This window comes from Macaca thibetana, chromosome 2 (assembly GCF_024542745.1).
Source record: "Macaca thibetana thibetana isolate TM-01 chromosome 2, ASM2454274v1, whole genome shotgun sequence".
NCBI classification, from domain to species: domain Eukaryota; kingdom Metazoa; phylum Chordata; class Mammalia; order Primates; family Cercopithecidae; genus Macaca; species Macaca thibetana.
Window position 1 is genome coordinate 152144550 of NC_065579.1, and position 22413 is coordinate 152166962.

Here is a 22413-nt window from a genome sequence, read left to right on the forward strand (position 1 = left end):
TAATAACACCACTTAGGGATAACAACTTGGTGCATTAATATTTCTTTTCAGACCTTTCCTATACTTACATACAACATATACATTTTTCATAATCAGATAATCCTGTATCTTGCTATGTCACAAATACTTTCCAAGATATTAATAATTTTAGTAGCTGTATAACACCCAACACACAGCTATAACCTGAATGTAGTAATTCCCTACAACTTGATTTGTTTCCAATTTTTCACTATTATAAGTGATGTTTCAATGAACAGTTCTCTACATACATCTTTGATGGTACTTCTAATTATTTTCTTAGAACAAAATTCTGGAAGTGAAGGGTAAAAGTGTATGAAACCCTTTAAGGTTCCATCTACATCTCTATCTTATCTATCTATCTATCTATCTATCTATCTATCTATCTATCTATCTATCTAATTCTGGAAGTGAAGGGTAAAAGTGTATGAAACCCTTTAAGGTTCCATCTACATCTCTATCCTATCTATCTATGTATCTATCTGTCTGTCTGTCTGTCTGTCTGTCTGTCTATCTATCTATCTATCTATCTATCTATCTATCTATCTATCTATCTATCCTACTTTCCAGAAAGGCTGACTACTTCTCCAGTAACTTCTACTAGTAGTTAGTGAAAATTCTGTCTTATTACCCTACAATAACACTGAAGGTCCACTATGTTGGACAAAGCATTCACTTGTTCTCAACAGGTCCTGTTTTTTTTTTTTTTTTTTTTTGAGACGGAGTCTCGCTCTATCGCCCAGGCTGGAGTGCAGTGGCGTGATCTCTGCTCACTGCAAGCTCCACCTCCCTGGTTCACGCCATTCTCCTGCCTCAGCCTCCCGAGCAGCTGGGACTACAGGCGCCCGCCACCTCACTCGGCTAGTTTTTTGTATTTTTTTTTAGTAGAGACGGGGTTTCACCGTGTTAGCCAGGATGGTCTCCATCTCCTGACCTCATGATCCGCCCGTCTCGGCCTCCCAAAGTGCTGTGATTACAGGCTTGAGCCACCGCGCCCGGCCAGGTCCTATTAATAAAATTCTAATTTCTCTTTTTCATAGCTCAAATGATTGAATAAATGGCATGTATCCACTACTTCACTTCACCACCCACACTTTATTTTGCTACAATGTTTCCTTCTCCAATCATTTTAATAAAATTACTCTACCAACATTAGTAACCTCTTTCTAGTCATACCAATACATTTTTTTAGATTCTCATCATTAGCCCTTCTGACTCTATTCTTGCCATTTTTGTGGCCATATGACTCTACTGATCTCATCCTTCTATAAGGATTCAATGCCTTCTTACATTGTACCACCATATTCTCTCACTTCATCTCCAACCTCTATGACCTATCTTCTTTAACGTCGTCTTTCCCAGTTCCTATGCCACACCTCCAAGGCTTAGTCCTTGTTTCTATTCTGTGCTAAAAGGACTCATCCATTCTGTTTTAAAAATCCACTCCAGACTAATTGCTCCCATATCTTTATCTCCATAACTTTACTCTTCCTTTGCCCTCAGGTCTTCAACCTCTCACCACCTATAACTCAATGCCACCTAAACCTACTCAATAATGTGCTATCTTCTCTGCCAAACTAACACAAATCTTTGATGGCATTTCTGATTATTTTTCCAACTTTCTTATTTCTGACAATGAGGCAATACTTCCGTAGTCCTCAACATTAAAAAACTTGTCTTTAAGTCCTTCCTTACTCAGTATCTCCAAACTCATCCTTTCTTCAAGACACTTCCTGAATATATTCCTTTGTTATTTCCATCATCACCTCACACATCAGTTACTGTAACATCTTCATAGGCAGCAGCAGTTTAACTAGTATATAGTTACTGTGTTAATTTTCCAGAAATGTTTCTTGTATTACTTCTCCTGCTAAAAGGTTTTTTTGGTTCAAATTCATTTGGTTCAAACTTCTCCAAACACCACACTTTATCTCCTATTACCTCCTGATCAAAATCCAAGGTAATCTTTCCTCTCGTAGCCTTTTTCAGACTCATTACCGCCCCTACATGTGCTCACATCACTCTCAAACCCCTTTGTTTCAATGGAGCCTTCAAGAATCTCAGAATTCTTGAAGCCGATGGTATACTGGAGGGGGCCAGTGGAGACAAGTCCTGATTTGTAGTGTTTGCCAATAACCCTTACCATAGCAGATCTTAAGCTACTAATGTAACATCACCGAATATGAAATTGGGAAGAGACTTGCACAAAGTCAGTGGCTCCAGGACACCACAGCAGCACTTATAATCTGGTCTGTAATCTAAAGCTTTATATATATACTGTTTTGTATAGGTTTTTCTGGTGTATTATATGTTTGTTTGTTCACTGCAATAAATCAGCCATAGGAGTGGTGCAGTCCATTCATTTTAGAGCCTTCACAATATACATACAAGGCATTCATTGTGTACTCAATAAATACTTGGTAAGACCTGGAGAGGAGCAATGAGCAAAGCCAAAGGTGGGGGTAGTTAAAATGGGTATGTTCTCATTTAAGGTTGGTTAGCAAGAACAAACAGAACAATAAGGTAGCAGAATGTGATAGAAATAAAATCAGAATGGGAGCCAGGGGATATTGGCTATGTCCCAGGTCTGTACCTGTGTGATCCTTAGCAAGCCGATTCCCTTCTTGGCCCTTAAGTTTCCTCATCTGTAAAAATTAGAGGACTAGATTACCTGAATTCTAAGATATCTCTCTACTCGAATGCTCTGAAATGTCAGTTAAACTAAAAGGAAGGCAGCCCATAGTCCATTACATTGGTAACAATAATGATGATAATAAATTCATTTTCAAATCTGACCAGTCAACAGAGTTTAGGGCAGCAAAACTTTCTTTCAAGAAGAAACATTCTTGTAAGGTCATTCTATTCCTTTGAACGAATAATCATTCTGTAGAAAGATACAATATCCTAAAAGTTATATCTATTTTATTCTTTCAGGAGAAAAGAGGTGTGAAAACTCACCTTATATTTGCAGCATGTTCCAAGATATGTCCTAGCGTCCTTCGTCCAAAAAATATGCATTGCCTGTCTACTATGAGCTGAACACCAATAAGTGGTAAGGATTGAGTAAAAACAAAACAGATCTAGTGTTTACCCTCATGAAACCCAGCATAGTGTGGGTAAATGGCCATTTAGTTCCTAATCATCTGTATCAGTGCTTTTTAACTTAAAGAGCATGAACTGCTCTGAGTAGCAGATACAAGTTATGGACCCTCTCTCTCAAAAATGGTACACAATCATAAAAATTTGAGAAGTTCACAGGACCTCTCAAACATGGAAGTGTCCAGTACCACAACTTAACAACCCTGATCTGTATTTACAACTACATCTACAAAATAACAAATTCGAGCTCATAAAAGCCTATATTATGTTTGCTATATTGTTTGCTAAGGGAGTATACCAAAGATTGCCAACAGAAACAAAAGTAAAGGTCCGTCATTTATAAGGTTAAGTTTTGATCATCTGAAATTTCACTTATGTAGAGAATCTTATTCCAAATATTCTGGATAAATAAGGGACGCCTAGATTATGCTTTTTTTTTTTTTTTTCCCCAGAGACAGGGTCTCACTCTGTTGCCCAGACTGGAGTGTGGTAGCATGACTGTATTATAGCCCAATGCAGCCTCAAACTTCTGGGCTCAAGTGATCTTCTTGCCTCAGCTTCCTGAGTAGCTGAGACCACGGATTTGAGCCACCATGCCCAGCTGATTTGTAAAAGCTTTTCGGAGAGACAGGCTCTTGCTAAGTTAGCCAGGTTGGTCTCAAACTCCTGGTCTCAAGCAATCCTCCGGTATCAGCCTCCCCAAGTGCTGGGATGGCAGGCATGAGCCACCACACTGGGCCTACATTTCTATTTGATCTATCATTCCTTTGGCTAAGGCTGCTTATTAAATCAGTCTTCTTTCTTGAAAAGCCATTTGCACATGAAGATGTACTTGCATTTCAGAACTAAATCTGCATTTCATGACTCTTTCATTTCAGATTGAGACCCAATTAGTCATGACAAATTCATACACGCACAGCCCCTGAATGAACAGTTTGAACAACAGCAAAAAGCACAAAAATTCCAGAATTAGAGGGTACCGACTCCTATCCTGGCTCTAACATTTGCTGGCAAAGTGATCCTGGACAAGTCATCTCTAACCTATGTTTCTTCACTTATAAAGTGTGGGAGGAGTAAGACTCACCTGAGAGGGCTGCTATGAGAAATCCATCCAACAAAATAATGTATATGAAAGTGTTTAGCTAGGAAGTGGGTGAAAGGCAGTAGGTTGTTCTGGAGTTGCTCACAAAGCATCAGATATTCGTGGAAGATCATATGGAGAGAGCTGCTCATATAACATCCTTAGTGTGCTATTAAACATTTTATATCTGAAGTAAAATAACTTGTTCTTAAACCACTCAAGGAATTCTGCTTTGGTTAAGTGGTCAATAGTGAAGTTTTCACATATCAGAAGTTTGCAGAGAGGCTTTGGAATTTTCAAGATGCATAAATATACTATCAAAGCAAGAAGGTGAACTACTTACAATACACTCAGTATTAGTTCCAAGATGTCAAAGTTCTTTTCCTGCAGTCCATTTTAACTTTTTTACAGAGCAACGATCCTTTCACTTGCCTTGTTGAAAAGCTTTATAATGGTTAATATGATGTACAGAAGATATTTTAGGTGAATTAGTTCAACAAAACTGACAAAATCAATAAAATCAATCATAGTACTGAGCATTTTAGTGGAGAAAGTGTTTGCTTTTAAAGGAAGCAAATATAATAATACTCCTTAGTTTGAGACATGTTTTCCAGTCCATTCTCCACTGGAACATCAGATAAGCTGTGTAAAGGATAACCTTGGGGTGGGGAGGGTTATATACCAAACTTGTGAAACTATGCAACATTCACTTTTTTTTTGCATTATTTCATTTACATTTACAATATACATTTATATTATTTGAATAGCCAAGTTTGGGGCTATTTTTCCTTTAAAAATTGAATTAACAACTTTTTAATAATGTAGCGCCATTGAACAAAAGATCTCTGGTACCTAGAAAAGAGGCAAAATGCAAGCCCTCTGATTTCTCAACCCCTACTATGCCAAGGCTCTGCTGGTCCTCCCAAGAGTTTTCATTACCTAAGTCCAAAACAGTCATCACACAAATGTCTACCACCAAAACAAACTGCAGATCCTTCAATTACACACTTTCCTCCAAGAAATTCGAATCAATTAATTGTATAAGTGTTTAAAAGTAATGTATCCTCCATTTTAAGAAAATAATTATTATTAATCTGTAAGACCTAAATCCTTGGCCTAATCAGACATTTAATGAGTGGGGAAACTTCAGACTGGAGGTTTTCTGGGATAAACTCCAGAGAGGAAGGGGCAGGGAAGAGGGAAGACTCAAGTAGAGCAACAGATAGGGGTGGTTAGGGTGGAAAGCTGAATGAATGGGTAAAAGGGAAGTCTAGGGATAGTAGGTGTTTCACAGACTGAGCTCAGGGGAGTCTGAGGACTGGGGTGGGGAGAAGGGTAGGCACGTGGGCAGTTAATTTGGTGGGAGCTGAGTGGATGGAGATGAGGGTAACTCACGGGCAGTCTCCAATGTCTATCAGTAGCTGCTCACCTAGTTCTCTCCCACACTGACACTAAGGAGGCAGGATTCCGAGCAACCGAGAAAGTGCGTCATGGAATGGAGCCACTCTGGGGCCTAGGAAGGCTTCAGGATTCCCCCACCCGCAGCGGCCGGGCCAGCTGCCCTACCTCCCATAGCCCGACCGGCGTCTCACCCGCTGCCAGGAGCAGACCGCGGAGGGTCCCCATGGCCACCTACTACTCCGCCGACCAGCGCAGAACTTCGCCGGGGACGGCGGCGCTAGTGAGCTCAATGTCACCCAGTGTTGGAGAGGGAAGGACGCAGGCGGCGCCGGGGGTGGGGCGTGCGCGACGCTGTGGACCGGCATGCGCCAGTGCGGGGCGTGCAGGACGTGCGCGACGCGCTGGAGACCGGCGGCGCCAGCCTAGTGCCCCTGGCGCCGCGTTCCGAGCCAGTTTTGGAAATGGTCTTGTGGAGTGTGGCGCCGTGGGTTCTTGCCCTAGCGGATATGCATCCATGGAAGGACCTGTGTGAAATAGAAGGGAAAAGTGCAACTTTCGTGAGCTGTAAACGCCCGAAATACACCAGATAAACCAGTATTCCAGTATGCCGCTCTTCCAGTGTTTTCAATGAACATACGCTTTTATCAGAAAACACGTAATTAGACTCAGTGCTCAGTGACCTTTTGGCTTTGGAGCATCCCTCAGGCAAATCTGAGAAATTAACGTGTATGTTTTCAATTTGTTTTCTATTTACCTATTTTCTAAAAACATTTGATCATCTCCATCCTAAACACCTTACTCATACCCACCCACTGTGCCAGAAATGCCGTTTTTTCTTTGACGTTTCTTAGTGGTCCCAAATTCTGAACAAAGACCCCTCTGCTCCAGGGTCGAGGGAGGAAGATAGGCACTGGAGTGAGAGGTATTAGGCCTCACTTGCCTAGATTTCTTTCAACTACCTGGTAGGGGAACGACAAGGAAATTGTTTCCCTTTTGTGAAGATGAGATTGGAGTAAACAGCCCCTTCAAGTTCTGACAATCTTTGATCCATGCATCTGGCCCAGTTCCAGGAGGGCATGTTAAAGGGGTTAGGACAGCAGGGTGACAGGTTTCGAGGTGGATGCGGACCACGTAGAAGTCAAGTCTTGCACTCAGCTTTCCTAAGGATTCCCCTCATGCTATATTTTTTGTCAGGCGGCTCCGCGGTCACCTTTGCTCCGCGGTGATTGGCCTGCAGCGGGGTCCTCGTGTTTGTCCAATATGGCGGCGCCCAGTGGCGGTGTGAACTGTGAGGAGTTCGCCGAGTTCCAGGTGATGGGGTTTTCCTCATGTGGCAGGCATGTCCCTCCTTTTGTCCCCAGACCCTATTCCCTGCTTTGCGAGGGAGTATGAACCAGCTTTGGAAAAAGCGGGCAATTCAAAGCTCTTTTGTAGAGCCATTGGAGGTCATGGGGGGCATGGGTTTGGCCTTAGGGAGCAAGGCTGCTCTGTAGGAGGAGGGAGGAGGGGGATCATAGTTCTCTCCGCGGCTCACAGGCCTTGAGTGGGAAGCTCTGGGTAATCCGCGGTGGTAAAGCTCGGGATCCGTGGATAAGAATTGTAACAATCTTGTAGCAGTTCCCTGAACTCAGTTTCCAGCTTCTGCCATTCGTCTCGTACTTTTCTAAGTAGAGTTTTTGTGGGAGAGAAAAAAGTGAAGTAGAGTTATTTAGTTGATAAAACAAACACTTGGTACAATTTACTATTTTTGTGGGACAGAACGTATGGAAGCTTGGAGGGAGGATTAATTCTAGTACCTGCTCTAGTGTCATTGCCCATTAGAAAAGATGTTATATTTAAAGGTTCTACCTTTTTATGTTCAAATATCAGAGATCTAGGGCTAATTATTAACCCGTGAATTAAAGAATAGGGATCTGGTTTTGACCAAGTTGCCATTAAAGTTATCTGTTCCAATTCAGTCATAAGTGTGCTTCTGTTTAGTTACAAAGTTGAATTCCAAAATCATGATCTTAAGTATGTATTGTATTAACTAACCCAAGATACTGAAAAATTGACCTATCTGTAGTAAGCTTTGTACTTTGAACGGTTTGAAGGTAGTGGTATTCTTGAATACTGCCTCAGCCTCCCTGTAGCAAGGACTACAGGCACGTGTCACCACGCCCGGGTAATTTTTTAAAAGAAATTTTGTAAGACAGTGTCTCACCAAATAATGTTCCTGCCTCATCCTCCCAAAGTGTTGGGATTACCGGCATGAGGCACCACGCCCGGCCTAAAGTGTTTTAAATTTTTGCAATTCTTATATTTTCATTACAAAAATTAGATTTAGTACATCTGGAAAATATCCTATTTCCAAATTGAAATAAAATCCAGAAAAGAGTGTTTAAAATCGAGTGCCTAGAATCCCATTTTAGCACGCATTCAAGAATTTATTGGATACTGTATTAGTCTGCTAGGGCTGCCATAAAATACCACAAACTAGGTGGCTTAAACAGTAGAGATTTATTTTTTCACAGTTCTGGAGACTAGAAGTCCAAGATTAAGCTGCCATCAGTTTCTAGGCTACACAGTTTGATTTAAGGGGGGAAAAGTGCCATCACAATTAGTTATAGTAAGGCCTCTCTTCCTGGCTTGTAAATGGCTGCTTTCTCACCATGTCTTCTCTATGTCACTATCTCTTCTCTGTGCCTGCACATGGAAGGAGAAGGATCTCTGGTATCTCTTCCTCTTCTTTTTTTTTTTTGAGACAGTCTCACTGTGTGCCCCAGGCTGGAGTGCAGTGGCACGATCTTGGCTCACTCCAACCTCCACCTCCATAGCTGGGATTACAGATGCCCCTCACCACGCCCAGTTAATTTTTGTATTTTTAGTAGAGACGGGGTTTCACCATGTTGACCAGGCTGGTCTCAAACTCCAGACCTCAGGTGATCCACATCCCCCTTGGCCTCCCAAAATGCTGGGATTACAGGCGTGAGCCATGGCGCCCAGCCTATCTCTTCCTCTTCTTATAGGGACATCAGTTCTGTTGGATTAGGGCCCCACCCTTATGACCTCTATTTAACCTTTATCACATACCTCAAGGCCCTATCACCAGATACAGTCATGTTGGGGATTAGGGATTCATGAATTTTGGGGACACACAATTCAACCCATGACAGATACCTACTAGCCTCCTGGCACTTGCGAAAACCCAGTAGATGGAGTATAAAACAAGGAATGTAATCTAAGTAGGGCTGTAAAATGTGGAAAATATTGGGAAAAAAAAGAATAAAATGCTAAAAGAATTTAGAGAGAAACAAATCAAGAGATATAGTTGAGTTGGGCCTTAGGCAGGCAGGGACTAGGGGTATTCTAGGCAGAGGCAATAGGATAATAGACAAAAAGAGTTTTATGTATTTAAGGGAAATAGAAAATCAGTATTGCTAGAACACATTATTTACACAGGGTCACATTGGGGTTACACAAGATTGCAACCAGATTTGTGGAAGACCTTGTGTGTCAAGTGTCAGTTAGGGAGTCCTTTTTGGGCAAAGGGGTGAGATGATCAAAGAGGTGCCTTAGGAAGATTCATCACTACTGCCTGTGGCTTTGTTTAGGCCCCTGTCATTTTTGGAACTAGCTTTGCAACAGGCCTTATTATCTTCTGGCAGTTTTTTCTCTACTGTATTCCCCCTTCAATCTAATCTCCATAATACTGTGGCATATGCTATTATATTCTGAATTTTATAATCTAAGCTATGTTTTTAAGTTTTAGGTTCATATGACTAGATCTAAACATCTTATGTGCCATCTTAACATGGCATATAAGACCTTTTAAAATCCAATCCCAAAGTGCCTCTTGTCATGTCTCTTGCCATTGTCCTCATACATGTCTCTTTCTTCCTACCCACCCCCCAGCACTTCAACATGCTTGTTTAAATATTAGTATTTCTATTAGGAACATTCATTGACATAATTGATTTTGAATCACATTGTAATTAGGCACATACTAAATATATTATTTTCTAGCATCAATGATGGTTCCTTTTATACTTATGGGGCTGCTTTCTATTCCTGTCCTTGGGGATGTTAGGTGTTAGAGGACTCTGGCAGTGTTTCTGGTTTGGGGGAAGCACTGTGGGAGCTTTGTTGTAAAAATAGAGTTTGAGGAACCAGATCTGTCTGAAAAGAGCATCATGTAAAAGGGACCTTGATGTCAAGTACCAATGACGTTACTTCTGGGTACTGTCAGTCAAAGGGAGAGGAGAGGAAAGATTAAGGGAGTTCCATGTCATTCTTTGGAGTACACTGTATTTTAGTTATACAATGACCACTTTCCTACTCCTCACCCGTATGTACCCTGAAAAATATGTAGAATTATAAAATAACTTTACCTGAGAATGAATCTTAGGAATAGACTATAGTATAATTGTAGAGGCAATAGAAAGTTTTCTCTACTCCTGCCCACTACTAAATATAGGCACTGCTTCAATACCTAAATTGCCTTCCAAGAGGATGAGATCTTTACCCTACCAATTAGAGAGAAGGCATAAAATGCATTCCAAGAAAAATGCCTGTATAATTTCAGAGTCAGCCTACAATGAGAGATTCATGATAAATCAGATCTCTTGTTTTGAGGAAGATGGAAGAAGAAGCTGGGGGTACTACAGAATTTATAAAGTTATCTTTGGCTATGATTTAACGTTGAGAAGCTCATGAGGGTTCTACACAAGATGCGGCTTTCAGAGAACCATTGAACTGTGTGTGTTTTTGTGTTATTTCTGTGGACAGGTGTTGCAGTTTATTGTGTATGATGTCTGTTCTGTTCAGGGGTGTCTTCTGTATATTTTCTTGGTGAATTTGTGTGGACAGGAGTGTATGCCATTGGGGCTAGGCCTCAGGTAGGTAGTCAGTAATTCCTTATGGTTGATCCAAAGTGATCCAAAAATGCAGCATTTTTGTGCCTGCATTCACCTTCGTTTGCTCATAATCTGTGAGGGCAGCGCGAACTTTTGCCTAGAACCTTTTGGAGTTGCCTTAAGAGCTTTGACACTTTTTTCCCTGTGAAGAAATGTGAGCCTGGTAAGATGGTTTACAGTTCTTTTCCTTCTGCCTTTTCAATTTTGAAAGAAATCACTTCCTGTCTCATTACACCACAAAAACACTGAGGGCCCACTATGTTGGACCACACATTCGCTGTTCTCAACAGGTTCCTATAAATAAAATTCTAATCTCCCTCTTTTCATAACTCAAATGATTGAATAAATGGCATGCATCTACTACTTTATCACCCACACTTTATTTTGCTACAATGTTTCCTTCCCCAATCATTTTACCTCCCTTTTTTTCTTTCTCTTTAGCTTTTCTGGTATCTCTTCTGTGACGTTTAAGAATGGCATACAGGCCGGGCGCGGTGGCTCAAGCCTGTAATCCCAGCACTTTGGGAGGCCGAGACGGGCGGATCACGAGGTCAGGAGATCGAGACCATCCTGGCTAACACGGTGAAACCCCGTCTCTACTAAAAAATACAAAAAACTAGCCGGGCGAGGTGGCGGGCGCCTGTAGTCCCAGCTACTCGGGAGGCTGAGGCAGGAGAATGGTCTAAACCCGGGAGGCGGAGCTTGCAGTGAGCTGAGATCCGGCCACTGCACCCCAGCCTGGACGACAGAGCAAGACTCTGTCTCAAAAAAAAAAAAAAAAAAAAAAAAGAATGGCATACAGTTTTCAGCAATTCCTGAACAAGTACGTTATCAGTTTAGGGATTGTCATTATATTTTCTAGAATACAGCACTGTCCAATAGGACTTTCTGTGATGGTGGAAATGTTCTACATTTATGCTGTCTCCATATGGTGGCCACTAGTAACAGGTGGCTCTCGAACACTTGAAATGTGACTACTGCAATTAAGGAACTAAATTTTAAATTGCATTTAATTTTAATTTACATAATCTCATGTGGCTAGTGTCTGCCAAGTTGAAAGCCAAGCTCTAGATCATATATTGATAATTCTCTGGTACACACAGAAAAATTGATATACAGTCATGCTCCACCTAATGACGTTTCAGTCAGTGACCAACTGCATATACAGATGTGTTCCCATGAGATTATAACACCATATTTTTACTGTACCTTTTCCATGTGTAGATATATTTAGATATACAAGTATCACTGTGTTACAGTTGCTCACAGTATTCAGTACAGTAACCTGGTGTATAGGTTTGTAGCCTAAAAGCAGTCATCTATACTATATAGCCTAAGTGTGTAGTAAGCTGTAATACCATCTAGGTTTGTGTAAGTACATGCTATGATTCTCACACAACAGAATCACCCAATGACACGTTTCTCAGAATGTTTCCCTGTTATTAAGCAATACATGACTATTTGATAATCCATATTTGTAGGTTCCATTGGTAAGACAATAAAATTGATGGACTCATTACCTAGTTAATGTGGATAGATTCCCATTGCTATGTGAAAAACTTAGTAGTATGTCCAAATTGTTTTATTGGAGATGAATCGGGCTAAAGTGATTAAGGTATAGCCAGTGTTCAAACTTAAAATTGGTTAAAGTTCAGAGTCAATAAAAATCCCAGGAAATGTCAAACGACGTAATCTCACCTGGATTGCTGCAGTGTCTAACTGAGCTTTTGACATCTACTGTAGTTCCTCTCCAGTCCATGTTCCACACTTTAACCTAAGCAGTCATTTTAGAACATTTAGTTACACAGATCTGATCGTGTAACCTTAATCATGACAAAAAATACATGTTTGGTTCCCTGTGGGTCTCAGAAAAGACTAAAATCCTATCATATGACCTCTAATAATGGACCTCATGTTACACCATGTTTTATCTTTCTCTCTGTACTTAAGCCACATTGCCTTTTCTGTCCATTAAACACTCTGTTTAAATGGCTCTCTTTAAGGTCACCCATGATTTCCATCCTCCCAAGTTTAAAAGTTTAATTTCTGTTCATAGAATCATTTGTTTATTCATTACAATTTTTTTTTTTGAGGCATAGTCACCAAGGCTGGAGGGCAGCGGCACATCATAGCTCACTGTAACCTTGAACTCCTGGGCTCAAGTGATCCTTCTGCCCTGGCATCCCAAGTAGCTAGGACTGCAGGCACATGCCACCATACTTGGCTAAATTTTTTACTTTTGTGGAGACAAGAGTCTTACTTTGTTGCTCAGGCTGGTCTTGAACTCCTAGCCACAAGCAGTCCTCCTGCCTCAGCCTCCCAAAGAGCTGGGATTACACATGTGAGCCACCGCACCCGGCCCCATATAATTCTTGAGTTAGTAACATTCAACACAAATGACCATTCCCTCCTTTAAACCTTTCTTCTGACTTCGGTGACATCACAGAATTTTTCCTCTACTTGTAGATGCTAGAATTCCTTAATTCATTGGCCCCCTTCGCTCTGTACAGTCTCCTTCAGTGATCTCTTCTAGTTTCATGACTTTAAAGAACATCAGTTTATTGGTATAACTCCACCCCTGATCAGTGTCAGACTGGCATATTCTACTTTCTATTCCACTCTTCTACTCAGATATCTAATAGGCATCAAACGTAACAAGTCCAAAACAAAGCTTTGTTTTTTGTTGTTTTTTTAATTTTTAAAATTTTAGATTTAGGGGTACATATACGGGTTTCTTTTTTGAGATGGAGTCTCACTTTGTCACCCAGGCTGGAGTACAGTGGCGCAATCTCGGCCCACTACAACCTCTGCCTGCTGGGTTCAAGCAATTCTCCTGCCTTAGCCTCCCAAGCAGCTGAGACTACAGGCATGAGCCACTGCACCTGGCACTCATAGCCTTCTAATTTACCCATCACACAAATTGTGAACATTGTACCCAACAGGTAGTTTTTCAACCCTCACCTTCCTCCTTCCCCTTATCCTTTGGAGTCCCCAATGTCTATTCTTTCCATCTTTATGTGTATATGCACCATTGTTTAGCTACCACTTATAAACAAGCACATTTGGTATTTGATTTTCTGTTTTGAGTTATTTCACTTAATGGCCTCCAGTTCCATCCATGTTGCTGCAAAGGACATGATTTCATTCTTTTTCTTCTTCTTTTTTTTTGGAGACAGACTTTCGTTCCTGTTGCCCAGGCTGCACGATCTGGCTCACTGCAACCTCTGCCTCCCGGGTTCAAGCTATTCTCCTGCCTCAGCCTCCCAAGTAGTTGGGATTACAGGCACCCACAACCACACCCAGCTAATTTTTTGTATTTTTAGTAAAGACAGAGTTTCACCATGTTGTCCAAGCTGGTCTCGAACTCCTGACCCCAGGTGATCCACTTGCCTCGGCCTCCCAAAGTGCTAGATTACAGGCGTGAGCCACCACGCCTGGATGATTTCATTCTTTTCTGTGGCTGCATGGTATTCCATATATATGTGTGTATACATACACTACATTTTCTTTATCCAGTCAACTGTTGATGGACAGTTAGCTTGCTGCTGTGAATAGTGCTGTAATCAACATATGAGTACAAGTGTCTTTTTTTGTTTTTGTTTGAGATGGAGTCTCACTCTGTTGCCCAGGCTAGAATGCAGTGGCACAATCTCGGCTCACTGCAACTCCACCTCCCTTGTTCAAGAGATTCTCCTGCCTCAGCCTCCCGAGTAGCTGGGATTACAGGTGCGCACCACCATACCCATCTAATTTTTGTATTTTTAGTAGAGACGGAGTTTCACCATGTTGGTCAGACTGATCTCGAACTCCTGACCTCGTGATCCACCTGCCTCGGCCTCCCCAAAGTGCTGGGATTACAGGCATGAGCCACCGTACCCAGCCTCTAGGTGTCTTTTTTTATATAATGATTTCTTTTCCTTTGGGTAAGTACCCAGTAGTGGGACTGCTGGGTGAAATGGTAGTTCTGTTGTTGGTTCTCTGAGAAATCTCCACGTATTCCATAGAGGTTGTACTAATTTACATTTCCATCAATAGTGTATAAGCATTCCCTTTTCTCCGCATGCACGCCAATATCTGTTGCCACAACAGAACTTAAAAAAAAAAAGTTTTATTCTACAAAATTTTAAACATAACACAGAAGGAGAGGCTGTACCACAAACACTCATGTACCCATTCCCCAACTTCAACAACCAATTCATGGCCACTCTTGTTTCATCTGTTCACTACTACTACTTACCCCACCCTAATCTGATTATTTTGAGGTCATCCCAAATACCATACCATTTTTTCTGTAAAATTTCTGACTTTATCTCCAAGAGATTATGACTTTCTAACACCATACCATTACCACATATAAACAATGAACAGTAATCATCAGGCAGCCTGAGTTAGAATACAATTCTTGATGTTCCCACTCTTTCCAAGTCTCTTCCTTCCCCAGTCTCCCATCACCATAAGTTAATGGCATTTCCATACATTTAGTTGCTTAGGCCTCAAGCTTGAAAGTCATCCTATTTTCTTTTCTCGTCCCTGACCACCAATTCAGCAATTTCTGTTAGCTCTGTCTTCAAAATATACCCAACAGTTGGATATATCTGTCTTCAAAATATATCCAACTACCTCTCCTTAGTTTTTTTGTGTGTTTGCCCAGGCTGAAGTGCAGTGGTGCAATCATGGCTCACCACTGCCTCAACCTCCTGAGCTCAAGCAATCCTCCTACTTTGCCTCAGCCTCTCAAATTGTTGGGATTACAGGCATGAGCCACCACCCCCAGCCCAAATGTTCCTATAGTTGGTTCAATCACGTCATTTAGGTTTCAGCTTAAATGCTACATCCTCAGAAAAGCCTTTTTTGATCTCTCTATCTAAAGTAGCCCCCAAGCACCACTCAGTCACTCTTCATCTCGTTACCTTAGTTTGTTTTCTTTTTCATAGTACTTTTTAGTACCGGAGATTATCTTGTTTATAGGATACTTGTTTAATTTCTATCTCCCCCTTCAGGAATTTTGCTGTATAAGAGCAAGGACCTCTTTTATTCATTACTGTGGCCTTGATGTTTTGAATAGTGCCTGACCATTACTAGACATAGGACAATTGGCCCTCCCATATCTATGGGTTTTACATCCATGGATTGAATCAATCGTGGATGGAAAATAGTCGGAAAAAAAGGTTGCATCCATACTGAACATGTACAGACTTTTTCTTATTATTATACCCTACACACTACAGTATAACTAACACCTATTTACATAGCATTTATATTGTATTAGATATAAGTAATCTAGAGTTTATTTAAAGTATATGGAAGGATGTGGATAGGTTTTATACAAATATTTTGCCATTTTATATCAGGGACTTGAGCATCCTTGGATTTTGGTAACCATAGGAGGACCTGGAACCAAACCCCCATGGATACTAAGGAATGACTGTAATTATATTTTGAATGAAGAATGAGTTAATAAATGAATGAACTCTGTGGTACTCTCTCTTACCGCTGCATTATTTAAAGACAAATATTGCTGAGGGCTTTCATAACCAAGAAAACCTCTATCCAAAAGGCACAGCTTAACCCTTGGCCTCAGAAGATCAGTTCAGTTTAGCAAGTGAAAAGGAAGGTTTTGAAGGAGAGTTTAAAGGAGACATTTTTTTTTTTTTAATAGGCCAGTCATAGGAGGTAAAGTGGCAAGGTGGGTCCCTGTCTTCTACTTACCTTTTTTTTTTTTTTTTGGACTCCCCAAATAGTACTACCATCATTTGTTTGGAATTTGCCACTTAAGCACAATACATATATCCTCCACTATGTATGGTGGTTGCCCAGTGAATATGTTGAGATTATCCCTTAAGAATTCCAGTTTACAGAGAATACTGTTTAAAAAATAGAAAGATACAGGACGAGAAGATAATGAACTTGGTTTTAGACCTGATATTTGCCAGTGTTTTATTAGTCTGAATTATGAGCCTTCTGGAAGCTGTTTCACTTCTAGATTGAGGTATAGAAAAGGCCATTAAATTCACTAATTAAAAAATTAATGGAATGATAGAACAGAATCTAGACTACAGACTTAGATTGAATGGACTAAGTGGTTTGTAATTGGAAACTACCTAAATGGTTCGTTAAAGAGAAAGTAACCAAATGAGTTGTAGTGCTTGAACAGGATAGAATACTTATGCAACTATTTAAAATATCTTCAGGGCTGGGTGTAGTGGCTCTTGCCTGTAATCCCAGCACTTTGGGAGACTGAGGCAGGCTGATTGCTTGAGTCCAGGAGTTCGAGATCAGCCTGGGCAATGTGGCAAAACCCTCTCTCTACAAAAATATACAAAAACATCAGCTGGGTGTAGTTGCACATGCCTATGGTCACAGCTATTTGAGGGGCTGAGGTGGGAGGATCACCTGAGCCCAGGAGGCAAAGTCTGCAGTGAGCCAATATCATGCCACTGCACTCCAGCCTAAGCAACAGAGTGAGACCCCGTCCCAAAAAAAAAAAAAAGAAAAAAAAATCAAGACGTTTCTAGCAACAAGAACAGAGTGCTCATAATATAATGTCATAAAGCCAGATTTTAAAATGTTACATAGTACCTCAGTTTTATAAAAACATTAATAGGTGTGTGTAGAAAAAAGACCAAAGGAACATATTAAAGTGTTGATAATGGTTAACTATAGATGATTTTTATTTAAAGTGTTTTTCTAACTTTTCTAAAATGAAAGTAATAATTTAATCATAATAAGAATTTTTATTTTAACAAATGGATGAGGAAATAAAGGAATTGGTTTCAGTCATGGATTTAAGTTTGGCAAAGGTAAGAAGTAGGATAGTATATTGAGGGAGAAAGAATCAAACGTTGCTTTTAGTATATATTAATATTGAATGTTAACTTGGATGTTTTCAATAATAAGTGTATTCCTAGTATTATATAATTCTGTTTTATTTTCTTTCGTTCTTTCTTTTTTTAAGAGACAGGATCTCACTGTCGCCCAGGCAGGAGTACAGTGGTGTGATCATAGCTCACTGCAGCCTTGAACTCCTGGGCTCAGTGATCTTCCTGCCTTAGCCTCCCAGGTAGCTAGGATTGTAGGCATGAGTCACCATGCCCGGCTAATTAAAAAAATTTTTTTTTGTAGAGACAGAGTCTCACTATGTCTGTCATTCAGGCTGGTCTCGAATTTCTGGGTTCAAGCTATATTCTTGCCTCAGCCTCCTAAAGTGTTGGGATTACAGGTGTGAGCCACCGTGCCTAGCCATTTTCTTGATGCTTTGTAAGTGACTGGGGTTTTTTGTTGTTGTTGTTGTTCTTGTTTGGATATTTTGTAAATCTGAGAAACAAAAAAGAAAGAGAAAGATATACTGCCAGAAACTTCTCCCAGAGTTTAACTGAAGACGAGATGTAGCTGATGTCCAGCCTTTCTCTAGTGACAAGTGAAAAGAAGTACACTGATCACATGTGGGTAGGAGGGCTATGCTATATGGGTAGTTAGTACCAGTCTTTTTAAGTTCCCTGCCCTTTTGATATTATTTTTCTGTTAGGTTTTTTTTTTTTTTTTTTTTTTTTTTTTTTTGAGAATTGGAGGCTTTCTGAGGGAAGAGGGATCCTTGGAACATATGAGCTAGGGTTACCAAGAAAAAGTAAAAACTAGTAGTATACTTTATTGGCTGTATGCTGGAGATGGAAGGAGCATACACTGTTTGCTAAACACCATGCCAGCAAACGGGATTTCAACGTGAGTAAAACAGTCTTAACTCTTAAGACAGTCACATTTGAGCCAAGGAGGCAGAGTTGGTGCCCACTGTTAAAATTACCATTACTTAACCTACCTATCATCCTTGAACATTTTCTTATGGTTACACTGTATTTGGCTTGGTTTCCTCACTCCTGACTTAAAGGATTGTAAAATATCCAAGAGCTTTATTTTTTACTTAAATACTCATTTTTTATCACTAACTTTCCATTCGGATTATATTCTTTTATTTTAAATACATATAGGAATTACTCAAGGTGATGAGGACAATTGATGACAGAATAGTACATGAATTAAACACTACGGTTCCAACAGCTTCCTTTGCAGGGAAAATTGATGCCAGCCAAACCTGTAAACAACTTTATGAGTCTGTAAGTGTATTTTTTGAGTCTTTTGCTTCTTTCATGTCTTTCTTTGCAGACTGAATAAGAAATCAGTTATCTTGTAACTCAGCTGGGACTAAAGGAATGACATCTTCAGGTTTCTTTGCCTATACCTGATGGTGTATATAAGTTTTGATCTGGTTACTACACATTCAAGAAAATGTGTGACCTTATGCTTGTGAAATCTTACCAAACCTGAGAAGAAATGGTTCTAAAGAATGGGAGCAGTTGTTTTGCAGCCTTTACCTCACGGAGACCTTATGTACAAAGGAATGAAAGAGGAGAGTGAAACAGTGAAGTAAGACAGTAACAAGAGCAAGGACTGTGAGTACATCAGTCCTAAAAAGCCAGACAACTGGTATAAAGAAGAATTAAAACCCTTCACACCTTTAAATCTTCTTTTTCTCACTCCTCAGGAAGGGGAAGAGAAGCATTTGGCAACTGGGAGAGAAGGAAAACCAATGGATCAATTGTCCTTTCCTGAGGCTTTGGTTTCTCAAGTATATTTTTTTCATTGCCCCCCCTTTATTTCTCTTTTTTAATCTCCAAAAGCAGAAGGAAATAATGATGCAGCAAAATCTTTTTCATAGTTTATTTACCTATATTCTTTCATTAATGCAGAAGCTAAAGTTCAAATGACACTTACTATTTTAAGTTCTACCACAAGGTTATTGTTTGGATTCATAGTCATGAAGAAGGCATCCTTAAAACCTAAACTGCCTCTCTCAGATCAGTTTTGGATGAGCTTATCCATGTCAGTTAAATTCAGAGCATCAACTACTGATATTTTTGTTCTGTGTTAAAGTGTGTTATTTTAAATGAGCAGGTAAGTCTTGTGGCTTGAGAAAACCATAAGGTTGTGGACTTAATGAGTGGAATTCAGTGTCCAGAGTCGATAGTATGGGACCTAGTCCTAATTGGCTATGAGGTTGTTAGACAGTTCACTTTCTTTGGGTACCTCTGTCTGAAGAACTAAAATTTATGGTCACTTTGGTGATACTCCCTCTCTCACCTCACTACTCATATAATTTCCATAATCTGTAAAATTGTTTCCATTTACAATCTTCCTGTTAACCTAGATGTTTATAGTGTAGTGATTAACAATATGGATTCTAGATCTAGATTATTCACATCTGCTACCTCCTAGCTAGGTGACCTTGAATATGTTACATAACCTCTGCCTCAGGTTTTTTGTTTTTTGTTTTTTGTTTTTTTTTTTTTGAGACAGTGTCTCACTTTGTCACCCAGACTGGAGTACAGTGGCAGGATCTCAGCTCAGTGCAACCTCCACCTCCTGGGTTCAAATGTTTCTCGCACCTCAGCCTCCCAAGTAGCTGGGACTACAGGCACATGCTCCCACACCTGGCTAAATTTTTTTGTATTTTTTGGTGGAGATGGGGTTTTCACCATGTTGGCCAGTCTGGTCTCGAACTCCTGACTGCAAGTGATCCACCCACCTCGGCCTCCCAAAGTGCTGGGATTACAGGTGTGAGCCAACATGCCCGGCTGTCTGCCTCAGTTTTAATATTTGTAAACTAGTATAATAATAGTACCTAGTTCATACAGTTGTTGGCGCATTGAGTTATAAAGTGCCTACAGTACTCAGTGTTTTGTATATAAATATTGCTGGTCAGGTGCGGCAGCTCACGCCTGTAATCCCAACACTTTGGGGGGTTGGTAGGAGGATCGCTTGAGTCCAGGAGTTCAAGACCAGCCTGGGTGACATAGCGAAACTACATCTCCACAAAAAATACAAAAATTAGCTGGGCTTAGTGGCGTGCGCCTACAGTCCCAGACACTTGAGAGGCTAAGGCAGGAGGATTGCTTGAGCCCAGGAGGCAGAGGTTGCAGTGAACCAAGATCACACCACCACAGTCTAGCCTGAGTGACAGAGCAAGACCCTGTCTCAAAAAATGTTTGCTGCTACTGCTATCATTTTTTTTAACAGGCCCTGTGAGAGTCACAAGTTGTTATTTTTTATCTCCTTGTTGAGTCAGGATAAGCTTGCATACTAAATTTAGAACTCTTCTGTTTTGGAAATCCTGTGTGTGTGTTTGAGTTTTTCTCTGTATCTTTATCCTGGAAGGATTCAGCAACATGTATATCAAGTAAAGCTTAATTTTTCAAGTAGCTTTGTGCCAGGGATCAAGCCTGCAGCAGAGTGCCCTTACCAATAAGTACCACTGAGTTCCCTTAAGTATTATGTCAGTCAAGAAGCAGAACTCTATGAAATGTCCAAGTTGCTCATATTCACCCTGACTTTAATCCCTGACCCAGCTTCCTTCTATAGCTAAAGAAGGGATATTTGCCTTTTCAAATAGCACTTCTTCCTAGGAGATGATCAGTAAAGTTATTATGAAGCACTCGTTTTAGAAATTTCAAATCTCAAAAGTTACTCAAGATAAAACTTATAAACGTCAATGAGATCTTATTAGAGCATATTCCCTTCAATCTGTGACTTTTTTTAGCTTTACATTGTTTATTCCCATGGTAAACATAAACATCAGTACTGAACAATAAAGTCTACGAACTTGAAACAGTGCTTTACAAATGCAGATTTTGGGGTATTATCAAAATGTGGCTGTGATTATGGAAGTATGTTTGAAACACGACCATGATACTTTATGAATCAAGATGGGAAATAAATGAGAACTGTTTTTATTAATTTGTTGCATTAATATGGAGGTTATCAAAGAGTTGTTCTGTCAGACATCCTTAATTTCAGTCAGCACACACAATTGATGCAACTACTAATCTGTGCTTCATATATAAGTTTTCCTTATCAGTACTTATACTTTATAATCTTGAAAAGGGCTCTGTCTTCCGTAGGTAAATGTAGCATTCTTTGTTATTCTTTATTGTAGTGAAATCTTCTATACATGACTTAGTGTATAATTTCTTTCACTTGTTAACAATGTAAGACAGAAAAAAATATGAAAGGACAAAGAGAGGAAGAATAGCCGTCAGTGGCCAGGCGTGTGCGGGTGGTTGTAGAATAGAGGAACACATGAATGTAATCACAGGAAAAGTCAGTGATGTAAGGTAGACGAAACCGAAGTGAAAAGTCCAGTGTGGGGAATGCAGGAAGCCGAGGGCAATACCGGGAGCATATTGAGGAGGAGGACAGCCCCAGACTTCATACCTTCCACCCTCAGAGATGCTGCCGGTTATGTTTTTAGATGAAGTAGCTGATTCAACACAATCTTCTCTTTCATGGTTTCAGTCATCAGAAATTGTTTTAGAAAGTATTAAATTTGTATAGTCTCAAGAACTTTTTTGAAAAGCACTAAAATGTGAAAATTGATGCATTTTTTTTCTCCTTTCATTCCTTTGTTCTTTAGTTGATGGCAGCTCATGCCAGTAGAGACAGAGTCATAAAAAATTGTATAGCCCAGACCTCAGCAGTAGTAAAAAACCTCCGGGAAGAGAGAGAAAAGAATTTGGATGATTTAACGTTATTAAAGCAACTTAGAAAAGAGCAGACAAAGGTAAGTTGAACAGAATTAACATTTCTCAGGCAAAGTTTTTCCAACTGTAGCCTTGAAAGTAAAAATTTTAATATGAAAATTTTGGCATATAATATGGCTATTACTTAAAAAAAATAACCGAGAGACGAGTGCTTCAATTTTAGTGGGCTTTATTTTATTATGTTTAGATATTAATTGGTAAATTAGTGTGCACGTCTTGAACAAATGCAACATAGCAGCTTTGTCTAAAATGAGCACATAGTCATAATTTATTTTCATTTATTTGTTTCTTTCTATTAAAGACAAGGGATCACTACAGGTGAAGTACCACA

The 22413-nt window shown here is 40.1% G+C and overlaps 2 protein-coding genes across 6 annotated transcripts in view; one reads left to right on the plus strand and one right to left on the minus strand.

Annotated features, from left to right (window-relative positions):
- Positions 1-22413, plus strand: part of MIX23 (mitochondrial matrix import factor 23) — a 304832-nt gene that overhangs the window by 273923 nt on the left and 8496 nt on the right. For 3 of the 4 annotated variants that reach the window (XM_050781867.1, XM_050781868.1, XM_050781869.1), the window contains exons 2-4: positions 6853-6910; positions 18477-18602; positions 21956-22102. In XM_050781867.1, the coding sequence (XP_050637824.1) occupies positions 6860-6910; positions 18477-18602; positions 21956-22102 (324 nt within the window). In that variant the 5' untranslated portion in view covers positions 6853-6859. Of the gene's footprint in view, positions 1-6852; positions 6937-18476; positions 18603-21955; positions 22103-22413 lie in introns of those variants that run through there. The other variant, XM_050781870.1, reaches the window with a different exon arrangement.
- Positions 1-22413, minus strand: part of FAM162A (family with sequence similarity 162 member A) — a 569879-nt gene that overhangs the window by 20124 nt on the left and 527342 nt on the right. The window contains exon 2 of one of the 2 annotated variants that reach the window (XM_050781865.1): positions 5791-5930. In XM_050781865.1, the coding sequence (XP_050637822.1) occupies positions 5791-5824 (34 nt within the window). In that variant the 5' untranslated portion in view covers positions 5825-5930. Of the gene's footprint in view, positions 1-5764; positions 5931-22413 lie in introns of those variants that run through there. The other variant, XM_050781866.1, reaches the window with a different exon arrangement.